At 40.1% G+C, this 25,284-nt stretch overlaps 1 protein-coding gene across 5 annotated transcripts; it reads right to left on the bottom strand.

The window, feature by feature from the left end:
- Window positions 1-10,492: 10,492 nt before the first annotated feature.
- On the bottom strand, window positions 10,493-24,533 carry LOC119657953 (cell surface glycoprotein 1). 5 transcript variants are annotated; one of them, XM_038065150.1, is made up of 5 exons: window positions 24,237-24,533; window positions 23,847-24,149; window positions 20,814-23,787; window positions 11,599-11,909; window positions 10,493-11,542 (listed from the first exon to the last, which is right to left on the bottom strand). In XM_038065150.1, exons 2-5 carry the CDS (start codon window positions 24,123-24,125, stop codon window positions 11,261-11,263), a joined length of 3,846 nt encoding a protein of 1,281 aa, XP_037921078.1. In that variant the 5' UTR covers window positions 24,126-24,149; window positions 24,237-24,533; the 3' UTR covers window positions 10,493-11,260. The 5 variants fall into 5 exon arrangements, with proteins under 5 accessions (XP_037921078.1, XP_037921081.1, XP_037921080.1 ...); XM_038065153.1 differs by having other exon boundaries at window positions 11,599-11,906; XM_038065152.1 differs by having other exon boundaries at window positions 23,847-24,145.
- Window positions 24,534-25,284: the final 751 nt, after the last annotated feature.

Here is a 25,284-nt window from a genome sequence, read left to right as displayed (position 1 = left end):
TCTTGGTTGCGGCATTGTTAATAATGATTCAAAGAGAATACAAATTAATGATGATACTGATGATTATATATTTCTGACAAAATTTATGTTATCAAATTTTCTACTTAACCATAGACAAAATTACGTTTAGCTGCCAATTGCGTTTTGTTATTCCATGTCAGATGCGTCTTTGTTATGCCACGTTTTATAGGAACTTAACGGAAACGCTGGCGAGCGAGATAAACCCACCAATTTTCAGCCAAATCGGTTCAGCCATTTTTGAGTTATAAATAGTGTAACTAACACGACTTTCTTTTATATATATAGATTGGTAAAGCATTTTTAGGCAACGTCATCCAGAATTTTCTCAGACTAGCCTCAATTTCCAGATTTTCAACGCAATTATTCTTATCTACCTGGTCAGATTAATGTCCGCACCAGCCTTTCTATGTCAAAGGACAACTTCCATTTAGCTTACGGAAATTTTGCTTCCCTCTTCGACTCCCTCAAAAGCAGTTAGCACCATCAATTGTATAATTACCCTAAGCTCCACGCTCCCCCTTTTTGCGAATATTACAGACGATCCCGAGCATTTACCAGTTGGTCTGTTCTGCGAGTCTTCCAGTATGGAGTTCCCGTAGTCGTTTAGTAATAGGAAACCGCCGCCCAATTTTCTGGAATGCCGTTAATTATTGCAAGTTCTCCATGTAGGCAATTTTAAAGCATAGTGTGATTGAAAACACACGCAATAGGAATTGGGTCAGATCACGAAGTTTCAAACAATGAAAAATATAAAATAAACTTGATGATCACAGGAAAAAATCCGGTCGGTATTTATCTTATACTGAAAACATCTTCTTTTCCATCTATTCCTGGTCGACAATTGTGGGACCATTAGTTCCCAATTACGTTCAAGAGGATTTTTTCTGATTCACAATCACCCCGAAAGCGTGTTTTAACTTGCGAGGAGACTTTAAGCAATTGCAAATCTTATTAAAACGTTTATACTCTGCCCAGTCAATATTTATCCTTCCCTTGGTAAGATAAGAAATGGCCGCGCTGCAACTCCCAAACTCATAGCCGTTATAAAGAGAAAGAACGAAATCTGACAGACCCAGAATGTTAGAGCCAGCCCGTGAAGCCCACGAAAGGTATCCGTATTTCTTTTTTGTTGCTTGTACTTATATTTTATAAATCATTCATTAAAACATGAAGCAAAATATATGCCGCTTAGAAACAACCATCCATTTGCAGAAGGACAGATCCTGTTATCATATACTCGTATTCATTAGTAAAATAAATTTGCCAAGGTTGAAAAAGTTTGCTCAAAGGCTATTTAGTCAATATTTAGTTGGAGACGAGTAAAATCTTTAGTCACTCTTATGAGGTTTTTGTATTTTTTTTTTGCTAAAAATGCTAATAAAAGTAGTGCTAAATTAACATGCAGTAATTGGTCTGTGTGAGTTGTGTCTGAAGTACAAAGTTATAAAAATTTACAATTAAAACTGCAAACAGTAAGAAGAAGGAGGAAAAAGGACTCGCATTCTAAATAGAATAATAACTGGTGAATGTTCTTGTTAGAAATTAACGAATTTAAACGTTGCACTCCCATAAGCGTTGTGGCACGAACATTCCATGAATCCGAAGAGAAGTCCACGCACGAAGTATCCAACTGTAAAGAGTACAAATGTAACTAACGCTTGATTCTCATACAAAGCTTCTAGCACAATAAAATTGTTGTTATATCGTTTGTTTACCTACGTGACGAATTTCTACCGTACCTTAATAAATGCAATATTATCCAAAATGATGCAATTGTAATCACTCGATTTTAATGAAAGTAGAAAGTAGACGAAGTAATATAAGCAGGCTCAGTCATAAAACGCGAAATCATTGGATAAGCACCAGTTAAAATCCTGAAAAAATATATGTCAATTGAAAATAAAATATGTTTCAATATTTTTGAAATGTTTTTCCGCATTTGTTACTGAATTGCACAAAAGAGATAAAAAAATATTTCCTTTCCAAGTGATAGTGCTGTGAAAATTCCCGACCAAACTATTCGGACGTATAGCAGATGTATCAGAATAAGATCGCTTCAGCTAATTAATTTCGTCTACTATGAATCTTCAAGTCACGTCACTATATTCCACGTTGCGGAAGTGTTCTTACTATCGCATACTACACTCTTTAGGCACCAGAAGGCCAGATTGACTCTATAGCTCCTTCATATATAAAAACTTTGAATTTGAAGTGTAGCTTGGAAGTTTTTTTGAGCAACCAGTGCAAATTTTTGAACCTCATACTGACCTGAGTTTTTTAGCCCCAATATTTTGCCTTCTGGGACCGAGAAATTGGGGGGACGTTCGCTTTACAGCGTTGAGGTGACATGACTACACTTCTTTTCGTTGACTTTGATTCTCCAGCAGACGAACCGTTGCTCAACTTCGTTGATGCAGTATATACCAACTAAAACAACGGGTCAAGGATAATGCGTTAAGACCCCCTTTGATTTGGATCCTGTGAGGTGAGCCGAATCTAGAAACTCGAAAACTCGAAAGATAATTTTACACATATGCAAAGACAGCTTTTTTTTTTATTTTGTAAATGAGGCCACCTTGCCTGACGTTATCAAACAACCGTTCGAGATCAAGGAATACGGCTGAGCAATATTTTCAATCTTCCAAAGCGCATTTTACCTCCCAGGCCAATCTGGTGCTCAGAGGTGGCGATGAGGAAGACGGGGCGGCAACCCTGTCGACCAAACCAAAACCAAGTGGCCGAGGAGAACCTCCATAGTGGTGGCACCGGGAGACGCTGTACTCACTTTGGTTTGCCAAAGGCCTAATTAGGGCGATCAGACCCGAGTCTGCACGGGGACTCACGAAACCTTACCAGGGGTGTACTGGTACCATGGGTACCAGGATAACTGCTGGACTCTCATACTTCGGGTGAACTCCCGTTGTATGTGAGTACAGCTTGATTATTTGCGGTAGGCCCCCTAGTGGGAGTTTCATGGGGGTTGTGGTTATGCTCAAGCGAGAGAAGACCTTCGGGCCACGGGGTGGTGTTGCGTTTCAACACGGGTGTCGTACTCTTTAGTTCGGTAGAGATTTAGGTATGTCTTGCATCCACCAGTATGAATGCTAAGCCATGCACTTCGTATAGACTGGTACCGTTGTTGATTGTCTCAGCGGGGCTCTGATTGTGGTCACAAAATCAATCCGTGTCTTAAGAAGACCGTGTGATTAAGTCGTAAGACAGGTGCTCACGTAAAACCGTCAAGGACTTAACTTCCAGGCCAATCGATGAGCTATTTTAAAGGTCTGTGTTTCTTCCTAAACCCAAACAAGTGAGAAGAAAAGTTGTCATTTTTGTTTGCGACCATATCCAGCACGTTATTTACATAGCATGCTAATCCCAAGCCCAGGTAAAGAAGAAAATTTTGAAGTAACGTGCTTTGTACTGTCCTCAGTAAAACAAAAATAAAGTGCTGAGATCAGGGAAAGAGGTAAATATAATTGAAATTATTCCATTATGCTAAATCCTACCTGATATCTCTTGGGTCTTGCCACAGGCCGACCAAGGAAATGCATCCGATGTCTTTCAAAACATAATGGTCGCGTTGGGTGATAAGCCTTGGGAAAATGCTAGGATATTCACCTCAGCCTACTCGGCAGGACGAGCCCCAACTCAGTCGAAAAATGGCCGACGCATGGACGGCGCTTGTACATATGTAAATTAGTCCAAGCACATCAAAAACATGCCTGCACGCTAAATGTTGGCACCGTCTCTGGAAAGACCAAAGAACTCGCAAGAGAAAAGGCACATTGATATCTGCGCTCTAGAAGAAACCCCATGGTCTTGTGCAAAAAGCCGCGGCATAGAATGTGAACGCGGTAAAAGTGGCTATAAACTTCTCTATTTTGATAGCCCACGCATTCCATACCATATTGGCACTGCCATTTCAGAGGGTTTCCGTCACGACATTAAAGAAGTCAAAAGATTTGATGACCGGTTGATGGAGCTCACCATTATATCACCTGATCGCACGGAAAGTCTATAAGGGCAAAATCTATGGTAGAAAAAGAAGACGAGGCAGACCCTGCCTGAGATGGAGCGATGGCGTAGGTCAGGACACCAGACGCCATATCAAATTGATGGACCTCGGCGCAAAACCGGGATGTCTGGAGTTCCTTATTAAGGCAGGCCGGATACCGGTTGTTGCGCCGTTGATGATGATGATGATTTCGTGAGAAGAAAAATTTCCAACCATTACGAATATGGAAGAATCGTGTAATCAAGTGAAAAACACGATCCAGGAAGCGGCCATGCAACCCTCGGGATCATCAAACCAGGTAAGCGATTCATCAACCGAGACACTTGATATTGATGATGATGTACAAATCAAGGACCTTGAAAAGAAACCTCTCTAGCACAAGTTTCTCGACGATAAAACGGTCTCCAATTGACAAATTTACAAGAATGCCAACCGGAAAGCAAAGTAAGGGATCGCTGAGCCATGGCAAACGTTAAGGTCGCCAGGTGAGATAAGCGCACACTTAACTCTGGAATGATGACGTTGTCATGAAAGTCCATGAAAAGAAACGTCTCTACCACATGACGACTATAAAACGCTGGCCAATTCGCAAATTTACAAGAATATCAACTAGGAACCAAAGGAAATGATCGGTTTCACCCGAGCGGTTCATTATAAAGATCCTTATGATAAACTACACTCTCGGGCGAGAGAGATATGTATCGACTTGTCAAAAGTCGACATGAGCGCACACAAGATATCGAACACTTCTGTTGCGTTAATAACAAGAACGGTACTAACAGACCGACGAAGAATTTGTTCATCTTACATTTCCACAAGCGTTACCGACATTTGCAGCGCAACTGACGTCGAGGAAGCAATAAAACAAATGAAATCGAGGAAGCCACAGGACCTGACGACATTGCACCTGAGCGCTGGAAAGGGAAAGAGTTCGGACCCCACAGTGTGGCTCAGCGAATCCTCCAATCGAATTATTGAGGAAGATAGAACACTATCTGACTGGCAAGAAAGTATTACAATATGGGAAAAGAAAGCAAACCAATGCTGACCACATTACCTCCTAGTGTACCGTTACGGTCTTGAAAGAAGTGCTCTAACACTGATCCAACATGGATTGTTGCGCCAACGATTATTATTAAAAAAAGGTAGTCCAGCAAAATGTTCAAATTACCATCTGGTCCAGTTGGTGTCCCTTACCATGAAGATTTATCAACGCATTCTTCACGACCGTATTCGAGAAAGTGTTTGACCTTGGGCCACAGGAACTCATCTGTTTTACTCTACGATAACACCTATGGTAGCACCAGAGGAACTCGTTCACCAGGTTCAATTTTTCTACCACAATCTCTCTCTCTGGCACAAAAAGGCTGATTTGAAGGTCTCGCGCTTTCATCCAGATCAGGCCTTTAATAAAATAAAGTGGCGCAACCGATCGCAACGAGCCGACCCTGCTTGTGAAAGGGCAGAGACTAAAGAAAAAGAAGGAAAGTAACCAAAATTGTCCACAGGATCATACACCGCTGTCGCTCAGTAGTAGGAGGGCTATATTGCTGATCGGACAGCAGATATACTGAGTAACCTGCCTAAGAATATCGATGAGTATTAAGCCGCTATCAAAATTTTTTTTTTCTCGGGTTATACGCAGGTCTTCGGCCACGTCCCGCAGTTGCGACATAAGATCTGGCTGACTCGTGGAAGTGGGTCGTTGAACAGACGGGGCTGAATGCTCTATTGACCACTGCAAGAGATTACGGGCGTGATGCTTGCGACTCCGATCCCGAGCGAAATCACGGGAAGTTCATCGTGTCACCATTGGAGGGGTTACAGCTTGTTCCCTGCAGTCGCAAAGCTAATAGCTAAACTAATCCTGGAACGCATCAAAGAACGTCGCGAAAAATTGAACGACAAAGAGAAAGCTGATTTCGGCACAAGATCCTCCTGCATTGGCCACATTAACACCCTATAGATAGTGCACGGAGCTTACATCTTCGCTTTACCTGCCCTTCATCGATTTTGAGAAAGGTTTCGATAATGTGAGCAGGGAGTGTATCTGGCGTGCTCCACGCAGGAGGAACATTCCGGAAAACTAATAACTATTATCAAAAGTGTCCGGATAGCTGAGTGGTTAAAGCACAAGGCTGTCGTACGGGAGGTCGCGGTTCAAATCTTGCTGGCGGCAGTGCGATTTGTATCGTGATTTCAGCTGTGAATGAGTACCTGAGTCAAATCAGGGTAATAATCTCGGGCGAGCGTAATGCTGACCATATTGCCTCCTACAGTGTACTGTAGTGTACCTTTACGGTCTTGAATGAAGTGCTCTAACACACTTCGAGGCCCTGATCCAATATAGATTGTTGTGCCAACAATTATTATTATTATCAGAACGACATATGATGGCGCAAACTGTCACGTGCTGCACCGGGGTAAAATCTCGGATGATGTTGAGGACGAAAGCCGAGTCCGCCCGATTTGCATCTTATCACATATTATTTCTTCTTTTTATCGGTGGCGTTTTTCATACTGCTGTGTCAGGAGAACTTGGACTTCATGGTCCATTGATGTGACATCTTTTCTCAAACACCTCAATAACATCTGTTTGCTCTCCCACCGGGTCATGGTCCTGGATTTGGAAAGAAAGGCAGGCAGAGTTGTACTGAAAGTTAACACCAACAAAACCAAGGTTTTCAGTCTGACGGCTCATCGTATTCTCCCTATCTGCATTAATGGGTAGAGCATGAAAAGCGTTTAGCAATTTATACATCTAGGAAGCAATGTTTCTGCCGGCAGTAACACTGAACTGGATATCTTCTTCTTCTTTTTCTTCAAGCTTTGTCTCGTTAACAAGCGGGGTCGACCCGTCGTGAACGGTTTCGCAATTGGGCCCTATCAAATACTTGATCTGAATGAACTCTTGAGGCTTTTAAATCCCCAGCCAGCATATCAAGCCACCGTTGTTCCAGCCGGCCTTTTAGTCGTTTACCATAAACTTTGATGTTGTGCATTTTTTGCCATATTGGAAATATGGTACTTTCTTGCCAGTCAGATGTTGTTATATCTTCCTCAATAATCCCATTGAAGAATTCACTGAGCCAGTGTTGGGTCCCAGCTCTTCGTTTTCCAGAGCGTAGATGCGATGTCGTCAGATCCTGTGGCTTTCCACGATTTCATTCATTTTATTGTTTTCTCGACTTCAGGAATCGTAGGATGAACAAATTCATCTGTTAAAATCTGTTCGAAATATTCTCGTCGGTCTGTAAGCAAATTACCGTTCGATATCTTGTGTGCAATCCTGTCGGCTTTTGACAAGTCGATACAGATCTCTCTCTCCATCCTGAATGCTCAGTTTACCGTAAAGAACCTGAACCATTTGTTCATTCATATTCCGACTATACGCTCGCCATCCTCATTGCGCGCTCCAAACCCCTTTCCCCCGTGGCATCTGTTATCGTATGCCGTATGCCGTATGATTATTAAAGTCGCCTGCAATAATGATATAGTCATCAGCATGCACGTTACAGGTCTTTGCATTGAGAATTTGCCAGAAAGCATCTTTCTCGGCATTAGATCGACCTGGCTGTGATAATGATATAGTCATCAGCATGCACGTTACAGGTCTTTGCATTGAGAAGTTGCCACAAAGCATCTTTCTCGGCATCAGATCGACCTGGCTGTGGTACGTACGCGATGAAGAAATGAATAATTGGATCAGCTGATATAATGGTGAACTTCATCAACCGGTCATCAAATCGTTCGACTTCTTTAATGGCTGACGGAAACTATCTGAGATGGCAATGTCAACACCGTATTGAGTGTGTGGGCTACCAAAATAGACAAGTTTATAACCACTTTTATCGCGTTCACATTCTATGCCGCAGCTTTTGGCACCAGACCATAGGGTTTCTTCTAAAGCGCAGATATGAATGCACCTTCTCCGAAAGGCTCTTATTCAAATAAAGCCAATAATAGTGTAATACTATCATTTTTTAAGAGGTTAGATATTGTCTTCTATTTGTAGTCAAGTCTAAAATTGATAGACCAGTAGCTTACTCCAAACTACAACTATAATTTATTACAGTGTATATATATATTTCGGGAGCAACTTACCTCCTTCATCAATACAAAGCTACTGAAAACAATTGCAAAAATACGGTTCTTTTCATACTTCAACATTAATTACCTAAATTACTTTTCAAAAAAGCATTAAATTATTAACCTAATAACCTGTTAATTACCGCGGCGAGTCTTCTTAATTTTGCGGGGCAATTACCGGAGTCTGTGTTTAATAACCGGGTCTTCTCTCAAAATGTCTAGACTTTCCTAAGGGTCCAAGGTTGTCGTTCGGTTTGTATGACGCAAGAGCTCAAGATTTTCGCGTTGAATAGTATGGGTTTCCTCGACGATCTGATGATGATCTTACGCATGACTTTTCTTTTATTTTCTTTTACCGATTTTGTTTACCAATTCCTTGATGTGTTCATTATATCTAGGCGTTTAATCTGTCCTATGTATATTTATATCGATGCACGTTATTCGGTAAATCCCGCTTTTTTCCTTCACTGCCAAAGGGTCCTTGACGCTTCCCAGTAAATTCCGCAAGGTGGACGATCGACTTGAACCTACGACTTCCAGTTAACAATTTTTCACCCAATTCCTGATGTTGTTAAATAGGTAGCAATACGGGATACTTATCCGTCTGGTGGTTACCTCCTGCTGCGAAAATAGTATTGTATAGGCATGCCTATTGTGTTGCATTATTTTCCTTCCAATCACTGGACGGGTAAGTATGCCATATTCCTACCCATTTAACAACATCAGGAATTGGCTACTAGAAATTTTGAGAGAAGACGCGACACGGTTATTAAACACAGATTCCGGTAATTGCTCCTCAAAATTAATAAGACTCGCCGCGGTAATTAACAGGTAATCATCATCATCATCAACGGCGCAACAACCGGTATCCGGTCTAGGCCTGCCTTAATAAGGAATTCCAAACATCCCGGTTTTGCGCCGAGGTCCACCAATTCGATATCCCTAAAAGCTGTCTGGCGTCCTGGCCTACGCCATCGCTCCATCTTAGGCGGGGCTACCTCGTCTTCTTTTTCTACCATAGATATTGCCCTTATAGACTTTCCGGGTGGCATCATCATCCTCCATACAGATTAAGTGACCCGCCCACCGTAACCTATTGAGCCGGATTTTATCCACAACCGGACGGTCATGGTATCGCTCATAGATTTCGTTATGTAGGCTACGGAATCGTCCATCCCCATGTAGAGGGCCAAAAACTCTTCGGAGGATTCTTCTCTCGAACGCAGCCAAGAGTTCGCAATTCTTCTTGCTAAGTCTCCGAGGAATACATGAGGACTGGCAAGATCATTGTCTTGTACAGTAAGAGCTTTGACCCTATGGTGAGATGTTTCGAGCGGAACAGTTTTTGTAAGCTGAAATAGGCTCTGTTGGCTGCCAACAACCGTGCGCGGATTTCATCATCGTAGCTGTTATCGGTTGTGATTTTCGACCCTAGATAGGAGAAATTATCAACGGTCTCAAAGTCTTATTCTTCTGGTCAAACGACCAGTGCGGTTTGATGTTGTTGGTTGGTTGTTTTTCGGTGCTGACGTTGCCACCATATATTTTGTCTTGCCTTCATTGATGTGCAGCCCAAGATCTCGCGCCGCCTGCTCGATCTGGATGAAGGCAGTTTTTACGCCTCGGTAGGTAGGTAATTAGGTTAACAATTTAATGTTTTTTTTAAAAAGTAATTTAGGTAATTAGTGTTTAAATATTTTCCCAATTGTTTTCAGTAGCTTTGTATTGATGAAGGGGGTAAGTTGCTCCCGAAATATATATATATATACACTGTAAAATAAAAATTGTAGTTTGGAGTAAGCTACTGGTCTATCAATTTTATCATTTTTTAGTAATTGACTGTAAAACCCTCCTCAAGTTAATACTAGAATCATGAAATTGGTAATAAAGGTTATAATATAAAGCGTCTTGGTGGAAGTCACACTATTACTAACAAACTTATGTTAGACCAAAATTGTTGCTTCAGTGCAAATTCTAAGCCTTTAAATGTCAGTACCACTCGAAAGTGAATATTTTGACACAATATATGCATATACGTTACGTACTAGCCACAAATGGAATAAATGTTCATGTTTTAAATATTTTTACAGAAAATTGAAAGAAAAAATATAGAAAATACACAAAACTTTCATACATGAAGTGTCCAGCGTCCGGTTTCCCGGCTTGCTTAAGGGCAATTGCACCTAAAATTTTTAATTTACGATCAGTGCATCTGTTTTTTCGTTCAAATTTTGCGAAACGTTTTTTCATGTAATCGAGTTTTATATTTTCACTGTAAAAAGTTCTGTACCATAAGAAATATTCTGCACAATTTATATTCAATGTAAGAGGGAATGGAAGTGAAAAAAATAACTTTTTTTTTTCAAATGCATGTATGTACCTTAAATATTTTAACATCGATTTGAGAGTTCCACTTCAAATATTTTGTACATATTTATGTCCAGATAAAATTTGACTAAAAATAACGCTCTAACAACAAACTTCCTGGCAAAATAGATTTCCATGATTGATTATTCAATATAATTCAGGCACTAGGAAAGTAATTACTCCGCGAGGTATGTGCCTGAATACATTAAATAGTTCCATCTGTTTTCAGTTGCCGAATTTATAAACTCAATTTACTTTAACAAATAAACAATGCACAAGAAATTACTGAATAAGAGTACGATATGCAGTTAAGATATTAAATGCGCTTAAGTGTTATATACATGTTATATATATTCTTCAATTTCAGAAAAAGTACTTGAATTTTTGTAGATCCTTGTATTTAAAAAAAAAACAAAAGCAAACGTACTTTGGAGTAAGTTGATTTTCGGAGATCTTAAATAAAATATTTCAAAGTGTTGTTTTAGACCTACTATATGACGCATGTGAAAGGCATCCCTTAACAAAGTGCTTCTTGCTTGTCTCTCTCTCTCACTGATTTGGTTTCGTCTCGCGACTAATAACTTTCCTCAAATATGTTTAAGGCTTTATCTTTCTGCTTTCGTATACTATATATAATCGTTTTAGGGAGCTGTTATCAAAACTTCTCCACCAGACTTCCTTTTATCGTGTTTACTTTCGGTAGCTTCTTCCTCAATATCTTGACTGTTATCTTCGGATCTGGTTATCTTTCTGCTATTTGTATTTTTAGTGAAGGATAGGCTCTCCAAATGGTTGATCAACTCCGAAGGATGCTGACATATTTTTTTGATTTGAACTTATTCCACCTTGTGAAGCTACAATTTCATTCCCTGTTGAAACTTCATTCTTGGATGGTTCATCAAAGTCCCCGACAAGAGTGGGAACGTCATCGTCTTCATTCAAATGGCCAAATGCCTTTACATCTGACGTAATAGCAGCAGCTTCTCGTAACTGAAGCATTGTCTCGTTGCCAAGTTGCGGTGATAATTGAGGCAGCATTTCAACAACCTGAGAGAAATTAGAAAGTAATTAGCTTCGTTCATTCCCCCGCAAATTTACCTTACCGTTTTATTTTCTCCACGACCAGTAACAGCAAAAGTGTTTGCACTCAGTGAAGCTTGAGCTCTAGGATTATTGAAATGAATTACACTTAGGTCGTCTTTTATTATGTTAACTTCTTCAATGCCGGGGATCGCACTAAGATTCACTCTTTTTAAGGCACTCTGTAGCTTCTTGTCATCAGTTGCATTCATTTGATGCAGAATCTTCTTCTTACGACGAACCGTCCCCTTTCCACCGATACGTACTTGCGATTGCAAAAATCTCAATTTCTCTTCAAGACTTTTCTCCTTCGGTGGCTGTATTAGAATTTCTACTGAAAATGTGAAACGTGAAAATACCCGCAAGAGAAACTCTCATTCGATCATTTTAAACGAACAGCAGCATCGAGAAAATTCAAATGAACGTGAAATATGCGAGTAGAAGACAAACTTCTGTTCACATTTGGCTCTTTAAAAACAACAATGCAGATATTTGCAGCGCAACATTAATAAGCATTTGTAATAAGTTATGCGAAGTCGATGTTCAACATTATTTGCGTCAGGCTATCAGAGATACTGGAATAACGCTTTTTTCTAATAATTATCGCTACATTCTCTGAGTTTTGGAACTATATTTTCCGGCCCAGTGGAAAAAGTTATACAACTCCGAATACATTTCCAAAGTCTTCCTCTAAAATATTGGCAATAAGCGAGTTTAAGCACATTGCATAAATCAAGTGAAAATTCTGCATAAACTAAAAAAAGCGAAAAGCAAAAAAAAATATTCGTCCATAAAACTCCTAAAGATGATATTGGAGACGAGGATGTTGCGTTGGACTTGTGGCGTGACACGGCTTGATCACATCCGAAATGAGGATATTCACGATCGAATGGAGTTGCCCCGATTGTGGAAAAATGCCAGAGAGGCACCTTCGATATTATGGTCATGTAAATCGCTGTAACGCAAATTCACTCGCCAGGATTGGCCTAGACATCGAAGTCGATGGTAAAACAAATCGATCGGTAAACCTCACGACTACATCCAGATCAGGCATTTGATAAAATAAAATGACACAACCGATCACGACGAACCGACCCGTTCGTAAACGGGACAAAAACTAAAGAAAACTCCTTAAGACATTTCGCATCATGCAGACTAACAATAATTATGTTTCATGGCTCTCACTTTTCGAGAAGTGTTCTCTAATACGTTATGTCTTGTGCAACTTTTTATTCAACTCAATTTGCCCAGCGAACAATGCATACATGGTAAGATATTTGAAAGTATCCCCTCATCTTCGGACGTCGACCCTTGCAACAATTTGTTAAGAGATCCCACAGGAAAAGCGTTTCCATTGCTCTTTTATCTGAACTGAAACTGAAGTCCGCAACTTTGCGATAAGTATTTATTAGAACTCCAGGAAAATCGTTGGAGTCGTTACTGTACTATAGATGTACTCTGAATTTGATACTACTTGCTACTGGTATTGTGAAGTTACATAAGAATGCGTAAAAATCAAGCGTGGGAGTTACCATGAATAAGGTTTCACTTCGACAAGAAGTTTGAAACACGTTGGAGTAACAAGGCAAACTGGGAGAGCGTGGCTGCGGCATAAGGCTTAAACGTAGCTATTCTCACCGATAGCCAAGCAGCGATCAAGGCACTTAGGTCCAACCAGGTGAAGTCTAAACTGGTATGGGAATGCCTTGAGAGACTGAATACACTCGGCTCGTCCAACAAGGTCTGGATACTTTGGGTTCCAGGCCATGCTGGGTTGGAAGGCAACGAGGCAGCGGACGAACTAGCCAAGAAGGAAGCAGAGACGCCTTTACACGGGCCACAACCCTTCTGTGGAATCGGAAACGGTTTCATGGCTATGAATCTAAGAAATTAAGAGGAACGGTTGAGGGAACTATCCTGGGCGGGCCTACCAGGGATGGAGTAGTCCAGGGTGCTTATTGGGGGATACGAACCCATGCGCACAAAGGATTGCTTAAACCTCATCAAAAAGAACCTCCGAATCATAGAGGGAATACTCACGGGTCAATGTCGGCTGAACTATCACCTAAGGAAACTAGGGATATCTACGGACACTGCCTGCAGGTTTTGTGAGGAGGAGGACGAAACCTCTATACACGTCCTGGGACAGTGTCCAGCACTTGTGCAAAGTAGGTCGAGGCATCTGGGAGAACACTTAATACCAAATGCAAAGCTGAAAGATCTGGAAGTAGGGAACATACTAACTACTACTACTACTACTACTATGATTAATAGGTACACTATAACCAGAAAAAATGGGCACAATAGTTCTTCAAGGACGCGGTGCGACTTTCCCTTAACAGAATAATAATAGTACCATGAATACGTTATCCCATCTTTTCTATAAATTAATTCACGAATGCATCAACTGATTTCATCTCTTGCGCAATTTACTAACAAATTCTACAAGGGCACCGAGTGGTAGTAGTGTATAATACAATAGCTCAAAAGAACATGCCACCGGTCACAAGATAAAAACATCCATATAATTCTTCGCATGAATCGAGGCGATGTATACAAACAACGCCCCCAAAATGCAAGCATTATATGAAAGACTATCCTCTAGCCTGACCTCTGTAATGACAGCATTGCGTGTCGAATATAATTTATGGATGACTGTATCCAGTTAGAGTTAAAAATGTTAATCGAGTAACTATTTTTCTGAAAAGTTCTGCCATAGGAAACCCGTTTTACTGATTTACATCTAAAATTGGGCAACAAACACACTCCATACTTAACGATCACTAAAATCTTCTTTCGTGTAAACATAATCACATATTTTTTTTTTTTTTGAGAATGATGGGGTCCTAAATCCGCATCAACTTAATACTGGACCGGACCAAATGGGGAGCAACTTACTCTCTCTTTTTATGGTCCACGGGCCCCTCGTTTAGGGTTTATCACCCAAACTTTACAAAAATGTGAAGCGATGACGGCTTTACGGTTGCTTACCAGGGCAGAGGCAAATGGTCAGATGATGGCTCACCTCTGCCCTGGGAGCGTATATATATAAAGGAGCACTCAACATCTGCGAGCCGCTTCGGTCACGTTCCACAAGTTGAAATAAAGGCAATAGTGAAGTTTTCTTCGAAAGGAAAAGGATATGGAAGCAATGACAACGACATCAGAATAAACAACTCTTGAAATACGTTACCTAATAATAATGCAGGTAGGGGGTAAAACTACCGGAGGCATCGGAAAAATTATTGATCGAAGCTATTTCACTGTTTACGTTGTCAAACGTTGTAAAGAAAACTTTCAAATCCAAGATAAGACCAGAAATGCTCAGGGGAAAAACCCCAAGATCATTATGAGCGGCGCATTTTAAAATAAATTAACAAAAATATTTCTTAACAGCAAATAGTAAATAGTAAGTAAAAAAAAAGTTTCGCGGTTTTAGCTCGGTAAAAAATATTTTAACACCTTTGGAAAACGGTAAATACCGAAAACTTTTATAATTCAAATCATTTTTCACTTTTTTTAAGCTAATATAAGTATTACTTTTATTTACACAATTTAATCTGCATTATTCTGATAGTAAAACATACCGTACATATGATGGAAATCGTATACAGAGTTTAATCCACATAATATTCAGATTAATATCGAGCATGGTGGAGGGTCAATGAGTGTATGGGGGAGTTTCTCGGACGAAGGAATGTGGAATATTTATTTTATAGACAGTAAAATGGATAGATTCCAGAATCTTAAAGCAAAATGTGAACAAAGTTCTGAGGAGTTGATATACTTGATAAATTCGCCTTCTATCAGGACGATCATCCTAGGCGCATTTCCTATATTCCTGAAGTGTAGCTCATCTATAACTACCCGAAATTTATGAAAACAACTTCGCAGTCATCATATCATAATTTACTTCGCTTAAATATTTGCTTATGTTTTTTATAGGAATGTTTAATGAAAATATATAATCTTATATACCTCTCTTGAAAGATCTGTTCATTATCTAAAAGATGCATATTAATTTTGAAAAAAAACTTGACAAATTTGTACTTAAAAACATGTTCAAAACATGAATCAATCTTTGTCCGATTTCGCGTTTGAACCACTGTATATATATACCTTTTAAAATTGTGAAAAATGCTTTTCTATTTGATGCAAAGTTGTTCAAGCTTGAATGTGTGCCTATTTTGAGACCCGAGAACTTTGAACTGAGAAAATTAAGGAATAAGCATACCTGCATGAACTTACCTGACAGAGAACACACATCTCATTAGATCAATTTAAAAATTTTAGTATTGATTATTTCTAGGATCAAATTAAGAGGTGTTTTACCGCAAACTTCTAAAATATTGCAATAGATTTCATATAGTTGCATCGTGATTTTTTCAGAATATATCGTTAGATGCATTTGCAGCATGATAAAATGAGGCCTGTTACAATTAATATAATAGTAGTTAAATTTTCAGTCGCTACTCCTCCATTGTTCATTAGATATTGAATGTTTGAACAGTTCCTACAAATTTTCAGTTCTTTCCCGGTTTTGCATGTATGGAAAGGATCTCCTGAGGTTCACATAGAATTTTAAAACAGGTTAAGCAAGGGGGGAAAACTGGAAGTTTGGGGCTTCCGATATGAAAGGTTTTGAGTTTTCATATGCGAGGTACCTTGAGTGCATGACAATTCCACTTATGCACAACTAAAAATCCAAATGTACCTTATTTTTCAAGAATCTTTTACAAAACCTATTTGCTTCAGAAACTGCACTATCAATAATAGCCCACCTTCACTTGTATCTGACTTTAAAAATAAGAGTTGAGGGTTGTTTGTGATCAACGCATCAGTGAACGTCCGTCGTCCAAAATTTTCGTCAGATCAGCGATGTAACAGGCCTTGATCACATCCAAAATGAATCCATCCACGATCGATGTAAAGTCGCACCGATAATGGGACAATTGCGAGAGGAGTCTTCGATGGCAACGGGACTAAGTATTGAAGTCGATGGCATACACCCAAAAGGCCGCCCACAACGATGATGGCCTGATACGCTAGATGGTCATTTGAGAGTATCTTCACTTCATCCAGGTCAAGCCCATGACCGAGCAAAGTGGCGTAAGCAATCAAAATGAGTCGACCTCGCTTCTGAACGAGACAAAGGCCGAAGAAGAAGTTGAGCACCATTTACCAAATATGCGTAAGTTCACTTAAAACAGACCCAAACAAATTGCCAAAAATAGCTACTTCGTATTTAAGTCCTTCGTAGTATATGTATGTCAACTGTTCCCGTTATTTATACATCAGCATCATATTTCCATGGCTTAATAATAATAATAATCGTTGGCGCAACAATCCATATTGGATCAGGGCCTTGAAGTGTGTTAGAGCACTTCATTCAAGACCGTAACGGTACACTAGGAGGCAATGTGGTCAGCATTGCGCTCGCCCGAGATTATTACCCTGATTTGACTCAGGTACTCATTCACAGCTTAGGTCCGGGAAAACCCATTTACTTGTCAGGGAAAAATTTAAATAGATTTATTAACTAATTGCGATATGTTTAGAGGATATTTTTTTGATTGAAATCGTTAACACATTGGAATCTTAATATTTTGATTCATATTTAACAATAAATTTATATTTATCTTTTATAGTATGCTGAAAAGTTTCCCGATCATTTTTCTAAAAGGCTACGACGTGGTAAGTTCATGCGAAATTAATGAATTTAACTTGATATAAGTTTCTTACTAATTACAGGATTTGCAACTCATTGTATGCGGGGGCGTTCACAGTTCCCACCTTTCTACCAAATTTGGTGTCAATCACTGCTACAGTCTCCGAGAAAAATGCGTGCGACGGACGGACAGACAGACATTGAACCGATTTTCATAAGGTTTTGTTTTACACAAAACCTTAAAAATCAGTACCAAACAGAGTTGCAAAATGCCAAGCGGCTCCACAAAAAATGACCACCCACTACTTTTCGATTAATGAGAGTACTGGGTGGAATTACTGCAAAATTTGCTGGTAGAAATTTAAAATACTGCTTCCAAATATTAATATATTTTAGTAGCACGGATAAGGAGTAGAGACTAAGTCTACATTGTATACATCAATATACTACCCAGTCACTTCACCGAACTTTTGAAAGAGAAATGCATCAAATCTTACCTTCTAATCGTTAAAAATTAACATGATCAAAATTCAAAATGTGATATAACCTTATTAATTTTGTCATTTCAGCTATTAGACACGCTAATATATTAGTATTTTCATTCAAAGAAATATAATGGATCAGTCGATGACAAGTTTGTGGACTTGCAAAATGCGACTTCGGTCAATTCAAGCAAAACGATAAAAGCAAAATCCATTCATATTAATGCTGGACATTATAGTACTTACGAGCGGAGCTAAATACCGCTGCTTGCTCTGAAACATAAAATGCACTTGAAGGAGTGCAAAATGAAGGAATTTAATGTCTTCAGGCCATAAATGAGATGCGAGTCACGCCACTAAAGATTATACTTTAAATATTCAATGTCACCACAAAGTAAATGCGGTTGCTCGGCAACAGTCAGTTACCAAGCCCCTCAATGAGTCCTAATCAAGTACTGTAACCGTCGTTATACCGTTTGAAGTCATTTGCACACGCTCCATTTTTGAAATTCGACCCGAGCGACTTTTGTACGTTTTTTCCCGAAAGTATAACTAAAACAATTTAACCAATTCTGCAGAAACAATATTTTCCACTACTTCTATTGTGAAATAAAAACAGAACCCTTTTTATTATTGCTTCGGCACATATATAAGGTAGTAAATAGCGAAGTTGTGAATTAACTAGTAAAATAATGAACCACCGAAATTCTGAAATTCATGCTGCTCGCCACGGCAACAACCTAAGGCACATATTTTTTTATATATTTTTATTGGTATGTTGTGATCAGAAAAACTTTATGATGATATTATCACATCAAATCAAGAAAACTCCCAGAAGTGGAGCGTTAGAGATGTGGAACTTTTTTCCTTTCCAATTATATTTTGCATTGAAAATTGTTCGTCGGGCTTTCAACTGCTGTATTATTACTACAATTTTCACAACTCCAAATCCAAAAATTATCTAATCGCAGCCAGTAAAGGCGTAGTATATTAGTAGACTTGCTGGAAAGGCAAAGGAGCAAAACTGAAACAAGGAAACTGAATCGACTGTTGTCGAGGAATTTCAGAAAAACATAAGTTTTCGATAGTTTCCATATAATTCACAATATCCCACATTCCCAGTAATTCCCTACATATGTGTGTGGGTTTCGTAGAGCGATGTATTCCCATCTAGAGGTTATTATCGTATATCATGTTATCACTGCAGCAGAGTTAAGCAACCATTTTGTTTTTATCAAATTAACACTTTACGATGCACATTGCAATTTCTACTATTCTATAATTTCCACTTAAAAATCCAACTCTCTGAGATACTTTACTTGATTTCATATTATTACTTGTATCAATAATCTAAGTCCAAGGACGCTTACGCAACTAAGAACTCCCCACAATCGACGATGACAAACTAAACACATAAACAGGTTGAGACTTTTTCTGCAAAGAAAATTGGGATACTATGTATATACGGTTTTATAGATATTTAACATTTTATTAAACCCTTTCGATTATTACAAATGTACACTTTGTATACGATCATCGAAACAATTAAAAAGTTAAACAAATTCGTTAGAATTAAAACATCAAAATTCGTGTAGAAATCACGCGGTGCTTTCGTTCTTTTCCAATTAAATACAAATAGATGAAAACATCACAGTACAACATTCCGTAATCTTGAGACTCGTCAAATATATTAGGAAACTAAATATGCTTCGGCATATAGTAAATGGACGAAAAAATTAAAAAAAAAACACAAAGAATCATATTCGATTCGCAAGGCAAACATGTTATAAAAGCAGGGATTGTGAATTTTCAAATTCACCGAATTCACTTTAATCACTTATCAAAACAATTACAGAGCAAGAGGGCTAAGACAAATATCAGAAATATCGCACTAGGATTCAGGCGATGCCCCTGTGAGGACTGTTAATCAATTATTGCCTACAAGCTGTTCAAGACAAACGAGTATTAAGTCAAGTATACTTAAGAAAGTGGGAAAATTTAAACCTCCGCACGTTCCACCCGAAATTCCAAACAAAGATTTGCAATCCGCCAATGTCTGGATTGCGCTATCTCCAAAATTTCAAATCAGTCAAGTTCAAAAACTGTCAGGACGGCTTTCAAAGCACATTGCACCTTTGAATTTTTCGAACTACTTCATCCAGTTTTTGCGATTCAATGATAATAGTTTCAAATATTTTCCAGAAATTTAGTTCAACAGTATCTCAATCGGTTTATAACCACTTTCCTAACCCAACCGTTCAGAACGGTATCCTATTTTTTTGGCAACTAGGGATATCTGATTCCAATAAATCACTATAATACGATACTGAAAATTAAAATGCATTGGCAAGGTGATGTACTAAAGACTAGAGAGTGTTTACAGGCGTCGCGAATTGACGAAACGTTCAACCCTAAACAATAAGGCGTTTCAATGAGTAATGTTTATCAGATCACAGTTCATAGGGGACTAGAGCTTTTAAACTAACTAAAAAATAAACATGTAAAAATCAGTCGAAACTAATGAATCCTTGTAAAATAATTTCAAAATTTCCAATTAAAATAATGAAAAGATTCAAAATTCATGGGAGGGGAGAATTGCGATCGTATTCTATGCCCCAAAATGCCAAACTAACGATATTACTGCCCCAATTATCCAATACTGTAACTCTACGACAAGCGTTCGTATCAACTTAAAACGAAATGTTGGCTTAAACTTTGCAGAATAGCGAACTATTCTAGCTTGCAGACCTCATCGTATCCGTCGCAGATCATTACCCCTCATAATGAAATTCTAGCGCATCTCGTGGAGTAGAGTGATCACATATCCAAAAGTCTTGAAAGAGGGGTCCAGCGACAACACTACACAACTCTGCAAACTAGAACGGTCCGCAGCTTCCGCGATTTTTGTTAGTAATATGGTTAGTACGTAGCAATCATTCGCAGGGAAAAGGTAAAGCTCAAAACAACGACAAAACATGATTCAAATTCAAAACTCAAAGGTAAAAACATGAAATTAAAAGCAATCAACCAAAGCAGGAAATAGCGTTTCTCAAAAATTACGAAGCCAACTATTTTTTCTGATCTCCACCTTCCTTCTTCGCCTTTGGTTTAGGCTGCTGCTTGTTCTGTTGTTGTTGGCCAGCTTCAGGCTTTTTCTGTGGTGGCTTAGTTTGCTGCTGCTGCGGTGCCTTTGGCTGTTGCTGTTTCTGCTGTTGTTGTTTCTGTTGCTGCTGTTGCGGTTTTTGCTGCTGCTGCGATGGTTTCACCGGCCCTTGCGCTTTCTGCTCTGGAGCCTTTTCCTCCGATGGTTTCCCTTGTGGTTTCTGCTGTGAAGGTTGCTCATCTCGGGTCTTTTGTTCCGATCCCTTTACATCTTGCTTTGATTGCTGCTGTTGCGGTTTCGGTGGAGCTTGCGGCGATTTAGATTTCCGCTGTTGCGATTTCACTACGTTATCAGTCAATTGCTGGGTATTTTCGTGCGTCGCCACTTCCGAACTACTTGGCGCCCCATCAGTCTTCTTTGGTTCTAGTTTGCCAGCTTTCTCTTCATTCGGGCTGCCAATATTAGGCAGTGATTGATCATGAGCTTTGTCAGTCTTTACTGCCGGCGGTGGTGTCTTTGGCTTAGGCTTACCATTATTCTGAGATTTATTTCCGGGACTATTCTTTTGATCAGCCGCATCCTGCTTCTTTCCACCACCTTTTTTCTGATCGGATTTCGGAGTAGGGGGTGTTACTGATTTTGGCGGCGATTTTTTCGGTGCTTTATCAGGCTCGGATGTTACTCGTACTTCTCCAGTCGCAGAGGTCGCTTCTGCCTTCGATGTATCTGATGGCTTAGAAACTTCTTTGTGAGTATCTGTTGTGTTAGACTGTCCTGGCTTCTCTCTTTCCGGTCCTTTCGCCAAATCAGTTGTTTTTGTAGTTTCCCCTGTCTTCAATGGTGGAGGTTTTTCAATTGGCTTTGGAGATTCCACTAGTTTAGGAAGCTCAGTTGGTGTCGGAGCCTCAGTCGTTTTTCCAATTTCAACTGGTTTCGAAACCGCGGGTTGTATCGGGACCTCTGGGACTGGTTTTGAAGCCTCGGCGGGCTTTACAACTTCGATTGATTTCGGAACCTCGGCTAGATTCAAAGTATCAATTGATTTGGCAGCTTCCACGGATTTCGGAGTTTCAGCTGGTTTTGAAGCCTCAAAAGGCTTCGTAGCTTCCGTTTTCTGGGCGTCTGCTACTTGTGGAGCCTCCACTGGTTTTGCTGCTGTGGACGCTTGTGAAACGTCCACTGGTTTTGAGGTTGCAGTTGCTTTTGAAGCCTCAGTCTTCTTCGGAGCATTGGCTGGTTTTGTAGTTTGGGGGTCTTGAGATTCAGACGGTTTCGAAGTATCAGGTTGTAGGCCTTCAGTTGCTTTAATAGGTCCAGCAGGTTTTGGAGCTTCCACTGGTTTCGAAGCTTCCACCGGTTTTGCAACTTCTACTGGTTTTGAAGCACTCGTTGATTTTGGAGCCTCCGCTAATTTCGGAACTTGAGACGGTGTTGCAGTTTCCGTTGATTTAAGCGGCTCTGATACTTTTGGAACCTCAGCTGGTTTCACAGCTTCGACTAATTTGGGGGGCTCAGCTGATTTTGGAGTCTCGACTAATTTCGTGGCTTCAGCATGTTTTGGGGCATCGGCTGATTTCGCGGTCTCGATTGGTTTTGGATCTTCTACTGGTTTCAAAACCTCTGATAGCTTTGGAGCTTCGGCAGGTTTTGGAGAATCGGCAGGCTTAGGAGTATCAGCAGATTTTGGAGCATTGGCAGATTTTGGAGCATCGGTAGATTTTGGAGCATCGACAGATTTTGGAGGCTCGGCAGGTTTCGGGAGTTCGGCAGATTTTGGAGTCTCGGCAGGTTTCGGAAGTTCGGCAGATTTTGGAGTCTCGGCAGGCTTCGGAACTTCGGCAGGTTTCGGAATTTCGGCAGATTTCGGAACTTCTGTTGGTTTCAAAGCTTTGTTGGTTGGTTTTGAAGTTTCCACTGAGCTAGTAGTTTCGACAGATTTTGGAGTATTGGCAGCCTTTGGGACCTCGGCAGCTTTCGGCACTTCGCCTGATTTTTTAACTTCCGCTGGTTTTGAAAACTCAGCTGGCTTGTTGGCTCCTTCGGGTGTCACCGTCCCAGCTGGCTTAAGAATTTCAGCGAACGTAACTTCTCCCGGGGTAGAAGTTTGAAGTGGTTTCAAAACTTCGCTCATTTTCGATTCATTACTTGGCTTTGGAGCTTCCGTGGGCTTGCACGCCGCCGTTTGTTTTTCAGTTTCTGCTGACTTTGATTCTTCTTTCCGCTGTTGTGCATTTGTTTCTATTGATTTAACTTCAGACTTCGGCAGCTCAACTTTTTCTGAAGTTTCAACTTTTTCTGGAAGTTGCGGACACTCCGATACCTTTGAAGGGCCAGTCGACACTGGTGCAGACGCCTCTTTTACATTCGCATTTTTTTCCTGCTTTTTCTGTTCTTTCGATTTTTGCCGCACCTTGGTATCCGCTACTTTGGCAATTTCAGGTGTCTTTTTCCCATCAGATGGAGCAATGTTTTGCTTAGCTTTTCCCTCTTGCAACTGATCTCCCTTTTTCTGCTGCTCCTTCTTTTTATTATTACCACCACCTGCTTTATCCTTGTTACCCTGCTTATTATCGACTGGCTTTTCCTTTTCTTTCGAAGGCGATTTTCCCTTTTGCTCACTTTCGGGCAACTTTTCCTCCTCTCGAGTTGTTGCTTCGGCAATCTTGGCGCCGTTCGTAGCAGCCTCCACTTCAGCCACTATTTCTGTCTTCTCTTGGGCTTTAATATCTTCAGTAGAGACATCGCCTTGAGGTCTCGTTTCATCGTTAGCCGCTTTACTCGTATTTGGCACTTCATTTTTAGAAGCCTCGTCGAAATTACCAACCAATGTAGGAACATCATCGTCTTCAGCAATTCCACTGAGCGTTTTGCCAACCGACATATTACTGGCGAACCTTCTCAGTTGCACTACAGTCTCTTGGCCAAGCTGCGGCAATATATCAGGCAGCATCTCCACAACCTAAATTACATAAAGTACTTACAGATACTCGTCAACAACTAGGCAACCACTTCACTTACTTTCTTATTTTCCCCATGTCCTGTTATCGCGAATGTGTTCGCTGATAACGAAGCCTGGGCTTTAGGATTGTTGAAATGGATCACACTAAGGTCATCTTTTATTATGTTAACCTCCTCGATGCCGGGTATTGTGGTAACATTTAACTTCTTCAGCGAACTCTGCAGTTTCTTATCATCCGTCGCCGCGGTCTGATGGACAACCTTCTTCTTGCGACGAGGAGTACCCTTGCCGCCTATGCGAACTTGCGCCTGTAAGCGCTTCAGCTTTTCAGCATTCATTTTCTACCGAAATTGGAAATCTTCCTAAGGAATGTCGACCACAGACAATTTAATAATTCAAGAACTCGCGAGGCAGCCAATCGCCCGCTATAACTACTTCTACAAACATACCTTAGGTAATACGGCCTCCGCTGAACAACGTTATCGTCTACTACTAACGCTTTTACCATGAAATTTCGGCGATTCCGGGTAAGCACGTGCTTCTATCGTAAACCCCCACAATAAATTTTTCGCCAGTCGCACACACACGACGGGGAAAATTTTCGCAATATGGCCAGAAAAGTTTCGTCGAGTTTCACGATATTTTTCCTTTTCCTAGCCGCTCAGGGAAATTTCTTTTCCTGGATAAATATGAATTTGAATGAGGCGGGCCGAGCTCGACTCCTGCCAAAGGGAATGACGGCGGTTGCTTCTCGACACCACTTAATATGCAAAGACGTTTACGGAAAAATTTTATATACGAATACACTACAAAAACTCGAATATATTTAATTTCAAAAAGAAAAAGGCGACTAAATATTTCTGTATTCTTTGAAATGATTTTTGCGAATATTCCGCTCAAACGTCACAAGTAATTTTTCAAACGTTCCACAAGCAAAGTTAGAAAAATAAAAATAGGTTTTCAATGTCATCGACGAAAGCGAAAATATACTTCAAGTGGAAGATTCCTTTGGGAATATTTCTCCGACATCGCGAGTAAACGGTTCGCTAATGATGCTGTCATGTTAGGGAAAGTGAACTATGTTCAGATGAATTACTAAAGAATTTACAACAACTAAAGGAGCTTGTAAAATGCCAATAAACCCGGAAAGGTAGGAATTTTACGTCGATTTCATCACCCTTGTTTATTACGGATACTGGTAGTTTTTCATAATAACCTTACGTAATTTTCTTTTCATGGATGGCAATTTTGGCGCACCATCTTTCATGTTAGTGTCCGAATCGCTGAGTGGTTAGAGCACAAGGCTATCGTATGGAAGATCGCGGTTCAAATCTCACTGGCGGCAGGGGGATTTGTATCGTGATTTGACGACGGATACCAGTGGACTCAGCTGTCAATGAGTACCTGAGTCAAATCAGGGTAATAATCTTGGGCGAGCGCAATGCCCACCACATTGCTTCCTACAGTATACTGTAGTGTACCATTTCGGTATTGAAT

Source organism: Hermetia illucens, chromosome 5 (genome assembly GCF_905115235.1).
Source record: "Hermetia illucens chromosome 5, iHerIll2.2.curated.20191125, whole genome shotgun sequence".
Lineage (NCBI taxonomy): Eukaryota > Metazoa > Arthropoda > Insecta > Diptera > Stratiomyidae > Hermetia > Hermetia illucens.
Note: the sequence above shows the minus strand (reverse complement) of the source record. Positions and strands in the feature narration are given on the sequence as shown.